The following is a 14,361-nucleotide window of genomic DNA, read 5'->3' on the forward strand; positions in this document are numbered from 1 at the left end:
TAAATAAAACACCCACGGGGCACAGAGTGAAGGGAACTGCACATGGTAGGATTTTTACAAATGAACAGTAAACACCTCACGGTTCACACGGGTCAGCTCTCAGGCTGCTGGCGTCCCTCTTGGTTCTCGCGCCCAGACAGGGTTAGCACAGTTCAGTATAGCAAGGCGTGCCATTCACAGTTATTTTGGTCTTGACATTCTGTCATGCATATACATTTATCCACATTATTAGCAGGTTGTGAAGTAAGTGCAGGGCAAATCATAGGAAAAAAGTATAAACATTCAAGTCGTCATACCCTGAAAAAACATGTGTTTTGCTGTAGTTGTAAACTTTTTGCACTAAATCCCATTTCAGGAACAAAATAAATAATACCATAGGATTCACAACTGGAGTTGGCTTCCTGATGAAGCCTAAGGAAGCAGTAGCTTTTTGAAACTGCAGAAAGGAAGTTTCTCTCACCACAGATCTATAGTCAGGGTGAGGGGAAATACATGCCCAGAACGCTCACCCTGGTTAAGTGCTAGACAGCTCCCCCTTCCCCCAGCAGAAAAACCACAAGGCTCCAGTAGCCTGTTCAGATCTACTTCCAGCAATAAGAGGATTCTTGAATCAAAACCACAGAAGTCAGTCGGTGCTTTCACTGTGACACCACGCGCAGAGTCTGGACTCTAACTGGTATTGAATGCACAATTAGTAACAATTACTTTCCGGAAAACAGAGGATCCGTGATGACGGGCAGGTAACCAGAACCAGTGGGTGAAAGACAGAGGAAGGACCTGTGCCGAAGACCGGATGGCTCGCATTCCATTTTGCATCCAACGTCAGGGCATCACCTGCGACAGGGAAGTTCAGGTGGTTTGATCCCGCCCCTGCCTGGTGAGGCGTGGGGTTAGTCAGCCCCGCTGCTGGGGATTTCGAGTCTCCTCTGTGCCGAGCTGGTGTTTCGTGACGGATTCCTCTCTCTTCTCCTAAGGACCGGGTCTCCTAGGCTGCCAGGCGTCTTGAAAAATGTCTCACGATGTGTGCGTCGGATGCTCTTGGGGGTCACTGGAACCGGTGACTGAAAGAGCAAATAAAAACAGCGGTGAGGTCCAAATTGTCCTCGATCTCTGAACTAAGTAAGCCCTGTCCTGGCCTGTGTCATTGTGATCTTCGTGTAAGCGTTCTCTCCTTTGCACTTTTCTGTCACACTCATCTGGGTTGACCTTCCCAGCACTTACCACAACTGAAATTAACTTTGGTATTTCATGTGCAGAAAGGCAGCCTAGCAAACAGGTTAGAAGGGTGCCACTGGCACAACCAGCTGTGTGACCTTGGGCAAATTACTTAACCCATGTGTCCCTTAATGTTTTCATCCATACAATGGGGATGACAAAAGTGACGACTTCACAGAGCTGCACGAATTAAATATTTTTTTTTTTTAACATTTATTTATTTTTGAGACAGAGAGAGACAGAGCATGAACGGGGGAGGGGCAGAGAGAGGGAGACACAGAATCTGAAACAGGCTCCAGGCTCTGAGCCATCAGCCCAGAGCCCGGCGCGGGGCTCGAACTCACAGACCGCGAGATCATGACCTGAGCTGAAGTCGGATGCTTAACCGACTGAGCCACCCAGGCGCCCCGAGCTGCACGAATTAAACAAGATCATATTTATCAAGCACCTTTTAGACCACACTGGGCAAATAGCAAGTATCTGCATCTGTCTCGCCGCTTTTTATTTACTTGCTAATATGTATCCTCTTGTGTTAAACGTTGATCTCCTTAATGTTCCCTCAAAGGACAGGGGCCTTTATCCTGTTTACTGGCATATCTTTACTGCCTGGATCAGTGCCTGGCACATAACTGGTGATCAGAAAGCATGTTATTACATTATAATCACCTTTAGAAACTGTTTATTTCAATGTCTAGCAAACTTGTCAGCCTCTGACAGACTTGTCTAAAATATTTTTGGCCACAGCATAACTCTTCCTCTGTGAGAGAAAAGTAACCACTCTGAACAATGCCTAAGGCATAAGAGGAAATCAACACATGCTTACTGACTGCTACAAATGGGAGTTTAGGGGGAAATAGGGTATTGATGAATTTATATCGATTATAATAGTCTTATGTGTACATTTGTATACATTATATGTATCTCCTGTCTCCTAAACACTGCATTTTAAGAAATGACAGATGCTAAGAATCTTTGTGTTAGTATCTAGACTTCTGTTTCTCTCGATTATTTCTATAGCTGTACAACGAAAATTCAGGGCGGTCTCCTTTATTGATCTACTGAAATGAAAGCCTGGAGAAATCATCTGACTATTCAGCATTCCTCACAAATCCCCCCTGAACCATCACTCAAATAAGTCCCTCTAATTTTAAGGAACAGATTGACAACTAAAAAATATTTCTGTCTTTAAGGCACAGCATTTCCTGCCTTAATATCTCCATGCTTTATAAAATAAGCAGATAACTCTGGGTCTACAGTGGAAGCTAGGAAGACCCTGACCTAGAGCCTCCGTCCTACAGTCATGTGACTTAAAGCTAATTAAAGGCAGGCAGACCCCATCACAGAGTGATGACCTTCCTGGGCTCACTTTAGGACTCACCTGCTGTAATTTTACTACAGAAACTGGATGCCCCCCATACATGGGGGATTCAGGCTGGATGGTGTTGTGTGATCTTGACATCACAGGGCTCAGGTTGAGTGAGCCTGGACACTGAAGCTGAGGGTCTGCGGAGGAGAGTGTCGATGATTTTGGATTAACCATGTTTGCAGGACCGATGAGAAGATGAGCCGTTGATCCGAGGCCAGGCAAGCCAAAATTCACAGGTCCCACATTTGGGATAGCACCAGGGGCAGAGGAAACTGGCCTGGGCATCGTGGGAGAATAGAGAACAGGAAAAGTGCCCAGCGTCGGGGATGGTAAGACCATGCAAGGAATGCTGAGTGATGGCAGCTGACCTGAAGGTGGCCCCACAGGATGGGGGGTCTGACTGCCAGATAAGAGCACGTTGAAACCATTTAATCCTGAAACAGAAGCAGAACAAGGTAAGTCAACACAACAGGAAGATACCATTCCAGCTCACATCCTGCACGGCGCTTCCAAATGAGAAAGAACCCACAATGAATGGATTCTGCCTGACCAGCCAACCCCCTTCCCGTGTTCTCCCCACCCTGCACTGCGTCTCCTCAGCAATGGCCACGAATGAGATCCCACAACCATCTGTGTGACAATGTGGTAGATGCCCATGGCTACTGAGAGGGTCAGTTAATGTGAGTTCCACGTCGAGGAGGAAAATGAACTTGGATGGAAAAATTGTTATCTTTATTCTTACAAACTTCTAGCAAATTTATATTTTCCTCAACTTGGATCCTAGGCAACAAATCTGACAGTATTAATAGCACCTTGACCTTGTCACTAGTAAAAATTATTTTTCGTTTGGTACAATTGGCTTCCCCTTATAATCGTATGTATTTAATAATTTTAAGCATTTGTAAACATTGTGAGGAGGAATCCACAGGCTTTACCAAAGTGTCAGTGGGTCCTTGGCCTAGAAAAAGCTAATAATCCCTGTGTTGGGCTGTCATTTTCATTCGGCAGGAACCAAGTCTGTTTCTTGTTCATCAATGTATCTGCACCACTGAGTATCATGCTTACGTCAGACCCTCAAAAAATATTTGCTAGTGGAATAAAGAACATTTTCTAGGTAAGAGAACAATAAAAAAACACCTGCCTAACCTGTGAAGTGAATGGAAAGCTGAGGAAAATCAGTTGAAGTCTCTTTGCATTGAGAGCAGCTTTACGTACATGGTGCATACCTTAAAAATTAGGTATCTATTATATTTCAGCTTTGTTTTGAAATACTAACAGCACTTGAGTCTTTCTGTCAGGTCCTATTATCGAAGTGCTTCAGATGTATTATCTTATAAAATTTAGTTCAATTTTGAGAGCACCCCCATGGCATAGCAGTCATGGTTAGTGCTGCTTTACCGGTGAGGATGGCTGAATACTTCATGAAGACTGTAAATGGCTTTGATGTCCAGCCCTCTGTCTCTAGACCTGGCCCTCAACCACAGTGAATGCTCAGTACCTCCAGATATGCGAGACATCGGCAGGCTAGCTGCACATAGTGGCCATGAGGTTCATGTTGTTCAGTAAACTGAACCAATGCCAGATTCAGCTGAATTATAAAAACAGAATGATCTTTTGAATTGTGCTTTTTTAGAAAATGAAGTTCAACGCATTAACAAAAAAACTCACTTGCCCTAATTATTTTCTTAGTATCCTTCCAGTTGGTGAAAACGAAGACAGCCTTCGCCTTCGGTTCACAGAGGGAGGAAACAAGGAGTTTAGAGTAAAATGGCTCAGAGGCTGTACACAGCATCACTAATGGGCTACTTTGGTCAGGTGACATGGACGAAAATTTAAAAATCTAATTCATGATCTGACTACCCCAAGGGGCCCTAAGACAGGGTGACATTCCTTACCGGCTGGCGACTGTACATAAAGATACTGCAGCAAAGAGGGCTCTTTGGTGCTTTCATTTTCTTTTGAAGACTTTTCAACCTCTGCATCTCTTGAAGAATTTCCCCACTCGGAATAAACGCAGCAGTTTGCTGAAGCCTTTCCCGAAGCCTGTTCTGCAGCAGAGAGTTGACTCTCCATGTGAATGTCTTCGAGGGGCGCAGATCCCCCGGGACCCAGGGTGTTGGGAGAAGCGATGTCTGTGGAATCTGAGGGTTTCTAAGCACAACCAAGCAGGAACCAGAAAGGCACGTAAAAATCCCAGTAGTACATCTCAAGAACAGCCTTCTCAAAATAGCTAAGACATAAGCAGAAAGGTCAGAGATTGCCATGTGCCACACTGCATCGTGTATGTGAGTTGTTTCGGTCACACTTCTAGGAATGGTCTGAAAATCAAGGACATGTCATGTGCTCCTGGAGGTTTAGGATTCTGAAGCACAGAAATGATGGAGTTTTAATAATGAAAAACTGGCCACGGTATTTACACTATGAAATAAATTTCTGAGCTGCTAACGCATCCAGAGTGTGGATGCATCTTTTAGTGGCCCAGTATGAACAGCAGGATGGGCCCAAACCCGGTCTTGGTTACCTAAGACATACCCCGGTCAGTCTTCCCTGCTGTTATGCAACCCCAGGCTATATACACAATTAGAACAATTCACTCTGGCGAGAGGGAGGAATAAAAGAGAAGGGGTCGTAACTAAGGTACTGATCTCTATGAGTCTGGCTGACCCACCACGGACTGCTGTCATGACCGTGCTTCTGCTCTCACAGTGTTTTACTGGTCATATCTCATTAACCTTCGAGGGCTACTTTGTGGGAGATAGCAACAGCTCACATTTTTGCTCCCTTCACTTTGTAGCTGGGGATGAACAGGGATGAGAACAGACACAGACACTAAAAGCCAAATAGCACCCGTATTCCTGACTCTGAGACTCTGGTGCCTCCTGGATTACGGTGGCTATTTCAGTGATCTCAACTTGTTTGAAAAAAAACAAAAAAAAAAAACCCAAAAACAAACCCAGAAAGTATAGAAAAAGGGAGGAGATCTACAAACATGTTAACGGTGATTGCCTCTATGTGGTGGGATTATGGGTCTTTCTTTTCTATTTTTCATATATCGTTTAGCATTTTATGCAAAGCAGGAGCTTTATAGAAATCACTTTTGTTTTTTTAAATTTTTTGAGTGAGTCTGTGTGCATGCATGCATGAGCTGGGGGGAGGAGCGAGGCAGAGAGAGAGGGAGAGAATTTAAGCAGGATCCATGTTCGGCACAGAGCCTGACGTGGGGCTTGATCCCACGAACCCTGAGATCATGACCTGAGCCAAAGTCAAGAGTTGGATGCTTAACTGACTGAGCCACCCAGGCACCCCCAAAATCGCTTTTCTTATGGTACTACTTTATGGCAAGACTATGGGAGAGCCAGTCCCAGGCTTAGTTATACAAGTGATACACAAAATACCTTCCATTCCAGACTCAGTAGCTTGTTAGTATCTGTGTGTCTTTACTGGGAAGGAATTCTGGGTTAACGGGATATCACTAAACATGTCCCTCCCTCCCCAAACTCCCTTACCTTGGGCATGACAAGGGCTAGAGGGCTGTCATCATAGTCCCTGCTCTGTCTTTTAGTGGCTGGTTCCTCCTCTTGAGGCTTCCTCTCCTCACCCAGGCGCTTCTGAACTGAGGGTGTGGGTGACTGCTCTGATGCCGTGACCTCCAAGCTTCCACCGTCCCTCTCCGACCCTGAGCCTGACCCTGGGGACGGTCCCTCCTGTACGTTCCCATACAGCATGAACAGTGAGGTGGAGGGCACGTACACCAAGGGCTGACCGGTCAGCAGGGCTGGCTTTGGCGTTTCCCCATCTGAGGCGGCAGAAGACGGTGAGACACCTGCTTGTGCATTCAGACCATTCTGCATGGAGAAGGACTGCAGGTCCGTTTGGGTCACAGAAAATACTTGGTGCGCTAAAGGATTAACACGATATTCTGAGTCAGCTGACAGGGTAGGGGAAGGAGCAACAGGGTCCAGGCTGCTTGAAGGAGGCATCACTCTCTTACCGGCAAAGGCCTTTCCCCTGAAATGAAAAGAAACATAATGGGTCTCAACAAGTTATCGTGTTCCACCAGCTCCTGATTCTTTGCCTTCCTCCAGGGAGATGTACCAAAGCAGAAATGAGATAATGCTGCTCACGCTGCTACTGAAGTGTGCCCCCTGAGCACCTATTAGCTAATCCCAGAGGCAGGGGCCCATGTAACGTGGATAGATGGTTAGGGATTGGGAGGGCCGCCCTTGAGGGATCTCAGGTTAGAGCTCAGACTGGCTCCTCCCCTGCCTCTTCTACATCTAATAGTTATCAGTTAGCATAATATTATAATTGTTTTACATAATTATGATAATGATAGCTCTCTGCCACCAGTTTACGAGACTGAAGCTCAGAGGCTCATCAGCCTACTGAGGGTCACCCAGCTCTAATGTGATGAAGCTGGGCCTCACACTAGGCACTGTATGACATTCTGGGTAGATAGCAAAGACTGGACCAGAGTTTATTCATTTTTTATTATTTTTTATTTATTTTCACTTATTTTTTTAAAGTTTGTTTATTTTGAGAGGGGGAGAGAGAGAGAGAGAGAGAGAGAGAGAGAAGGAGAGGGGCAGAGAGAATCCCAAGCAGGCTCTGTACTGACAGAACAGAGCCCAATGCAGGGCTTGATGTCACAAACTGCGAGATGGTGACCTGAGCTGATATCAAGAGTCAGACGCCTGACTTTAGCCACCTAGGTGCCCCCGGATCAGAGTTTCATTTAAAGGATGCATCTGGTTTGTTTCAAATCCACTGTGACATAAATGAAGTGGACAGTGAGGAAATAAAGTTACCTACTAAATTATTTTCTGCCATTCTTGTCCCATTCTGTTCAGTATCACAATTTTTAGGCAGAACACATGAAAAATTAACCCCCATTTAACATATGAGATTATAAACAATGGGTGTTTTCTATGGAAAAAATGTCTAAATATTAAAAAACATTTATATTTCTAGTGTATTTTTGGAAACAGATGAAGAAAATCCTTTTAAGACTCCTCTAAGAACTAATCAGTAGGACCTATTTTGCCCAGTCTTGTTGTCCGTGTGCTGAAGTTAAAACGGAGGGCACCGGGCCGCAGAGGTGAGCGTATCTGTCCGACCACAGCCTGAGAGAGTGATCAGTACTACTCGGCTGTGAGAAGCTCAACATGGCCATGCTGAGTCTATCACCCACCGTCCTCCCTCTGGTCATCCATCCTCAACCTGTCTCCCTCCACCAACAACAGCACCACCGTCTGAGATCCAGGTGTCCTTTGTGATGTCTCTCTACTTCGGTGAGTCTTGCTCACTCACCGTCTTACACTGACTTCTACTCTTCCGTCTGCAGCTGACACAGCTCAGATCTGCACCATGACAGAGCAGAAAGGCTGCAGGCGCTGAATCCCACCTGCTTGATAAAAGCGGACAGAGTGCTGTTCTCCACGGAGTCTACATAGTTCATTATCGTCTGTCTCATAAACCCAAACTCTTCCACCTGGCTTTCAAAGCTCTTTGCCAACCTGACCTATTCGCCTCCAACACCCCAAGTTATTTTTATGAATGATGTTTCCCTTTACTATCCTACTTGGACAAATCATTACAGCTAAACTAATCGGCTTAATGTCCCGGTACTCCCTGGCCCCACATCATAATCTGTTTCTTCCCAAATTTGTCCTTAAAAACCACTCTCCTTCCCTCATTAGCACTTCCTCTGCTTCTTCTGATAATACGTGATTTTCTTCCAAATCAGACCCAAAATTTGAATCAAAGAGCCTGGGTTTGAATCCTGGCTCTGTCACTTATCAGCACTGTGACTTTGGGCAAGTTATTTAACCTCTTTGGGTTTCCATTTCCTTTCTGTAAAATCAAGAAAAAACAGTACCCACCTCAAACGTTTGTTATGATTAGATGAGTTAATATATATAAAACTTTTGGGACAAGATCTGGTGGTTCATAAACAAAGTTATCTATGGTAATGACAAAAATGACTCCTGGAGCTCCAATCTTCAGTCCTCAGTGCCATGTTAGTAGTGGATTGTCTTTTCTCACTGTATTTGTTTTATTTTTTTCCCATAAGCTTTCGTTAGCATAGGGGATCCATTCTTCCTACTTTTGTGTCCTTGATGCTATATCCAGAACAGTGTTAGGCACAAAGGGGAAACAGAAAATTCTTTTTTTTTTTTTTTAAGTATTTATTTTTCAGAGAGAGAAAGAGAGAGAGACAGAGAGAGAGAGAGAGAGAGAGAGAGAGTGTGTGTGTGTGTGTGTGTGTGTGAGTAGAGGAGAGGCAGAGTGAGAGGGGACACAGGATCTGAAAGTGGGCTCTGTGCTGACAGCAGAGAACATGCTATGGGGCTTGAACTCACAAACTGTGGGATCATGACCTGAGCCAAAGTCAGACGCACAACCAACTGAGCCACCCAGGCACCCCAGAAAATTCTTAATAAACAAATGGCTGACTTCTGAGGAAGACTGCTAAATTTATCTTTTGATGGGTTGCATTTCAATGTGTTCAAAGTTAACACCAGAAAATAGAAAAGAATACACTCAGAGTTTTTAAAAACTACTTACTGTGAACTGTCTTCTATTTTCTGTCGGTAAACAGCTGCCAGACTTCCAATTTCTAAGGAGTAGCCACCTGATCCTAAAAAGGAAAATAAAACTCTAACAAAATATGGCAAGAGACTTACACACACCAATTATATATAGTAGGATTCATTATTCACAGCTCGGGGATTATAAGATTATCTCAAATCCGTTCTGGTTTTGATTCAAAGAGAGAAATTTCCAGAAGCTAGCTATTAGTGGGGAGAGTTCAGGTCTCATCAATAATTAGAAACAAAACAAAGAAAACAAGTGTTGCTTTGTAAACCTGATGAATGTCTGAGATGCATCAAACAGACCCAGTTGGCAAACCAGTGGATCTTCATGGCTGACTAGGATGAATTTCAGGCACGGAGCCATGTTCATTCCCTGTGAAGTCAGCAACTCTTTTGCCCTCAACCATCCTTTTACTTCAGGTAAGTGAAAAAAAGGGCATGGCCTAGAGTCAGCTCATTTTAAAATGCCTGGGTAGGGTGACTGTTACATGACAGCTGACAGAGTCCACGGAATAAGAAAAGACATATACCTTGTTCTTCTCTATAAGGACTGCTGGGCTCTGAGTTCACTTTCCTCTGGATCCTCTCAGAAGCCTGAACTGTGTTAAAAGAACCATGTCGAGCCAGCCTCTGTTTTGCACAGACTTGAATCTGGCCATATGTTTCTCTTTTCAATTCTGGTAAGACAGATGCAGAAACATCCACTAGTTCTTCATCTAAATAAATGAGAGAATTGGTAGTGTTGTTATATAGCTATAATTCAGGATAATTTTAGCCTTTTTAGAATATAGCTTTGGGAGCCTGTAATTGTAATGGAGCTATCCTATAAATTAAAAACTAAGACAATCAAAGGAATTTTATGAGCCTTGTCTCAAACCCCAATTTCTTTAGATGTACTAATTTTTTTAAGAGTTAGTAAAAGACTATAAAGTGAGACCGAATTCATATATATTCTAAAATTATCCCAACTGCAACAAAAGTAGAGCAAAATGTTCTCCAACCCAAATTAGAATGGACCTGACATTTCAGATGCTTTCTTTGGGCAGAGATATCAAAGGAAAACCCAACCATGCTCAGCCCAACACACATATTTAGAGATTTTAACATTAATTGGGATCAGCCGCTTCTGCCACAGCTCTAGGGCAATGAGTATACGAATCTCTATTTTCTATTATGCTCTATTATGTCTTTCTTAGGCGGTAGGAGGCTCAGTTACTAAGTGACCAAGGGAATAAGGTCAGCAAAAACGTCATGGTTGAAGTGCTGCAGAACAGTGAGAATAGAAGGGCCTTGGAGGCCTATTTTTTTGCTTAAAGAGGCTGTGTAAAATCAGGACAAAATTTCCTGTATAGAGCCAGGCCTATGTTTCTACATAGAAATAGTCCCTGTTGTTTAGTCATTCCTACCCTGTTCATCTGTGTGATTTTTCTTTCTAGGTTCAAAGCATGCACATTTGTTTGTTTATTCATTTATTTTGAAAGAGAGACAGAGGGAATGAGTAGGGGAGGGGCAGACAGAGAATCCCAAGCAGGCTCTGTGCTGTCAGTGCAGAGACCAAAAAACATGCATAATTTTAAGAAATATTTATTTATTTTGAGAGAGTAGGTGCCAGTGGGGGTAGCAAGCAGAGAGAGAGGGAGACAGAGAATCCTAAGCAGGCTCCACACTGTCATTACGGAGCCCGATGTGGGGCTGGAACTCATGAAGCGTGAGATCATGACCTGAGCTGAAATCAAGTCAGACACTTAACTGACTGAGCCACCCAGGCACCCCAAAGCATGCCCATTTTAATGAAAAGATTAATAAACTGAAGGGCCCTGCTAGACTTACATTTTCTAAAACACATAAAAACTGAAAAACAAAATCACCTTTACAAAAACCCCCAAAATGGTCTTTAGAAAGTTAAAAATTACAAAATCAAAAAGAAAATGGGTCCAGACAGTAACAGGGAACAAATTTACCCTCCTTCCTGAAACAAAATATCGGACAAAGTATATCAAAACAATGGCTCTCAAGACACTGGACAGCAGGGTCCTTAGAGACAGGAATCAATGGAATGAGATTGAGGATTGCCCCCCCACTTACTGTCTGGAGAATGTTTCCAAGTTGGAGTATAGGGAAGGGAACCTGGACAGAAATTGGAAGTCTCTCCACATTGAGGTTGGAGCTGGGAGTCAAGGAAAGCCAGGATGGCTAGAATTTGCAGGGCAAAATACCAGAAAGGAGAACCACACAAAAAGAATGGTGGAGATCTGCAGAAGGTACTCCCACTCTTAAGTATTCCGTGGAATACCCACGCATGTGAGAAACCTACCCAATGTTACGGAAAGAACCACTCAAAAGGAGAAGAAGGAATAGTGTCTTGCAGCTCACCCAGGGCTGGGAATAGTGCCTGTTGCCAATAGCTAGCATGGAAAAATCTTATAATTCATGGGTCACTGCTTAGAATGCTGAAAAGGGTATTATTGCCTCAGTAGTGGGGATAATGCACTAAAGACTAACTGCTGATGGTCCTGCCTACCAAAGCTTAAAAACAAGGCCTGAAAGGTTCACTGTTCCCAAGTAACTTCACTGCATCCCAGAACAAAGCTGAAGAACATTTTTAGAAAAACTGAAATATCTAGCACCCCACATCTTAGTGTCTGGCATATAATTAAAAATTACCAGGTACACAAAGTTGAGCGAAATATAACCTGCAGTGAAGAGACAAATCAATGGAAATGGATTCAAAAGTGACACACGATAGAATTAGTAGACGGGCACATGAAAACAGGTATTATAATTCCATGAACTCAGGGAACTAGAGGAAAGACTGAACATGTTGAGTAGAGACATCGAAAATCTAAAGGCTCAAGTCAAACTTCCAGTGATAAAAACTGTAATGCTGCAGAAAAAAAATAGTGAATTTGAAAATATACCAATAGAAACTCTCCCAAATGAAACCCAGAAAAGAGAATGAAAGAAACAAAACATCAGTGAACTGTGGGGCAACTTCAAGCAGCCAAATTTAGGCATAACTGGAGTCCCCAAAGAACAGAAGAGGGGACAGAAAAAAAAATCCAAAAAAATAATGGCTGAAAATTTGTCAAAGTTGATAAACACCTTCAACCCATAGATCTAAGAAGCCCAACAAACCGAAGTACAAGAGACATGAAGAAATACCAAAGCACACATAATCAAATCATTTAAAACAAGGCAGAAAGAAAATCTTAAAAGCAACCAGAGACAAAGGACACATTATATCTGGAAGAACAAGATGATGATAGATTTCTAACAAGAAACAATCCAACCTAGAAGACAGTAGAGCAACTTCTTTAAAGTACTGAGAGGAAAAACCTTCAATCCTGAAACCTTTACCCATCGAAAATACCTTTTTAAAAATTTATTTTATTTTGAGAGAGAGAGAGAGAGAGCGCACATGGGGGAGAGGGGCAGAGGGAGAGAGAGCGTAAATCTTAAGCAGGTTCCGCACTGCCCAGAGCCCAATGCAGGGATCAATCCCATGACCCTGGGATCATGATCTGAGTCGAAATCAAAGAGTCAGACACTCAATTGACTGAGCCACCCAGGAGTCCCAGCAAAAATATCTTTTAAAAACAATGGAGCAAGGTGGTAAAAAACATACAGATTTCCTGTTACATGATAAGTACTCAGGATGTAATGTCTGCCATGATGGCTATAGCTAACACTGCTGTATGTTATATACAATAGTTGTTAACAGAGTTAACGGTTGTTAACAGAACTCCTAAGAGTTCTCATCACAAGGAAAAAAATTCATTTCCCTTTTTTTTCCTCTTTTTATTGTATTAATATGATGTATGCTAACCAAACTTACTGCAGTGATGAATTCACAATATATGTAAGTCAAATCATTATGCTCTACACCTTAAACTTATACAGTGATGTACATTGAGTATATCTCAATAAAGCTGGAAAATGGGGAAAATAAAGACATCTTTAGACATAGGAGAGCTGGAAGAATTCATTAGTGGCAAACCTGCACTACAAGAAATGTTAAAGAAAGTCCATCAAGCCAAGAAAAATGATACCAAATGGAAACCCGCACCTACAAAAAAGGGATGACAAGCACCAGAAGTGGTGATTACATGGATAGATATAAAGTTTTCCCCTTATTAAAGTCTTTTAAAAGACAATAGACTGTTTAAACCAAAAATAATAACAATGCATTGTGGAGTTTATAACACACAGAGCAGTAAAATTTTTGGTAATAATAGTACAAAGGCCAGGCAGGGAGAAGTGAAAGTACGCTATTATAAGATCCTTATATAAGTAGTACATCATTTGAAGGTAGCCTGTGATAAGTTAAAAGTGCATACTATAAATCCTAAGGCAGCCATTAAAATAACACAACAAAGAGTTACCGCTAATAAGCCAATAAAGCCAGTAAAAAAAATTTTTTTATGGAAGCATAAAAAATAATAAATCCAAAAGAAGTAAAAAAAAAAGTAAAAAGGGAAACAATGAACAGATGGGACAAATTGAAAACAAATAGCAAGACAGACTAAAGTCAAATATCAATAATCACCTTAAATGCAAATGGTCTAAACAACTCAATTAAAAAGCAGAAATTGTCAGATGAGATGAAAAAACTCTCAACCATATACTACCTACTAGAAACTCACTTTATTTTTTTTTTAACGTTTTTATTTATTTTGGAGACAGAGAGAGACAGAGCATGAACGGGGGAGGGTCAGAGAGAGGGAGACACAGAATCTGAAACAGGCTCCAGGCTCTGAGCTGTCAGCACAGAGCCTGACGCAGGGCTCGAACCCACGGACCGCGAAATCATGACCTGAGCCGAAGTCAGCCACTTAACCGACTGAGCCACCCAGGCACCCCTAGAAACTCACTTTAAATATAGGTACCAATAGTTAAAAGAATGAACAATATACACTATGCTAACTAATCGAAAGAAAGCTGAAATGATTATATTACCATTAGATAAAGTAGATTTCAGAACAAAGAATATCATCAGGCATAAAGAAGGGTCATTCATAATGAGAAAAGGGTCAATTCACCAAGAAGACGTAGGGATTGGTCTTAAATGTTTATGTACATAATGACAGCTTCAAATACACATAGCAAAACCTGATAGAGCTGAAAGATGAAATAGACAAATCTGCAACTATAATCAGACATTTCAACATTCCTCTACCAGCAATT

General features: G+C 42.5%; 1 protein-coding gene across 3 annotated transcripts in view; it reads right to left on the reverse strand.

Annotated features, from left to right (window-relative positions):
* Positions 1-663: 663 nt before the first annotated feature.
* Positions 664-14,361, reverse strand: part of E2F7 (E2F transcription factor 7) — a 37,212-nt gene continuing 23,514 nt past the window's right edge. The window contains exons 8-14 of one of the 3 annotated variants that reach the window (XM_042992805.1): positions 9,708-9,893; positions 9,149-9,221; positions 6,573-6,589; positions 6,088-6,479; positions 4,477-4,732; positions 2,594-3,015; positions 664-1,061 (exon numbers count right to left, since the gene is read on the reverse strand). In XM_042992805.1, the coding sequence (XP_042848739.1) occupies positions 891-1,061; positions 2,594-3,015; positions 4,477-4,732; positions 6,088-6,479; positions 6,573-6,589; positions 9,149-9,221; positions 9,708-9,893 (1,517 nt within the window). In that variant the 3' untranslated portion in view covers positions 664-890. Of the gene's footprint in view, positions 1,062-2,593; positions 3,016-4,476; positions 4,733-6,087; positions 6,590-9,148; positions 9,222-9,707; positions 9,894-14,361 lie in introns of all 3 variants that reach the window. The other 2 variants (XM_007088744.3, XM_042992806.1) reach the window with 2 other exon arrangements.

The sequence above is a fragment of the Panthera tigris genome, chromosome B4 (assembly GCF_018350195.1).
Source record: "Panthera tigris isolate Pti1 chromosome B4, P.tigris_Pti1_mat1.1, whole genome shotgun sequence".
In the NCBI taxonomy this organism is placed as follows: domain Eukaryota; kingdom Metazoa; phylum Chordata; class Mammalia; order Carnivora; family Felidae; genus Panthera; species Panthera tigris.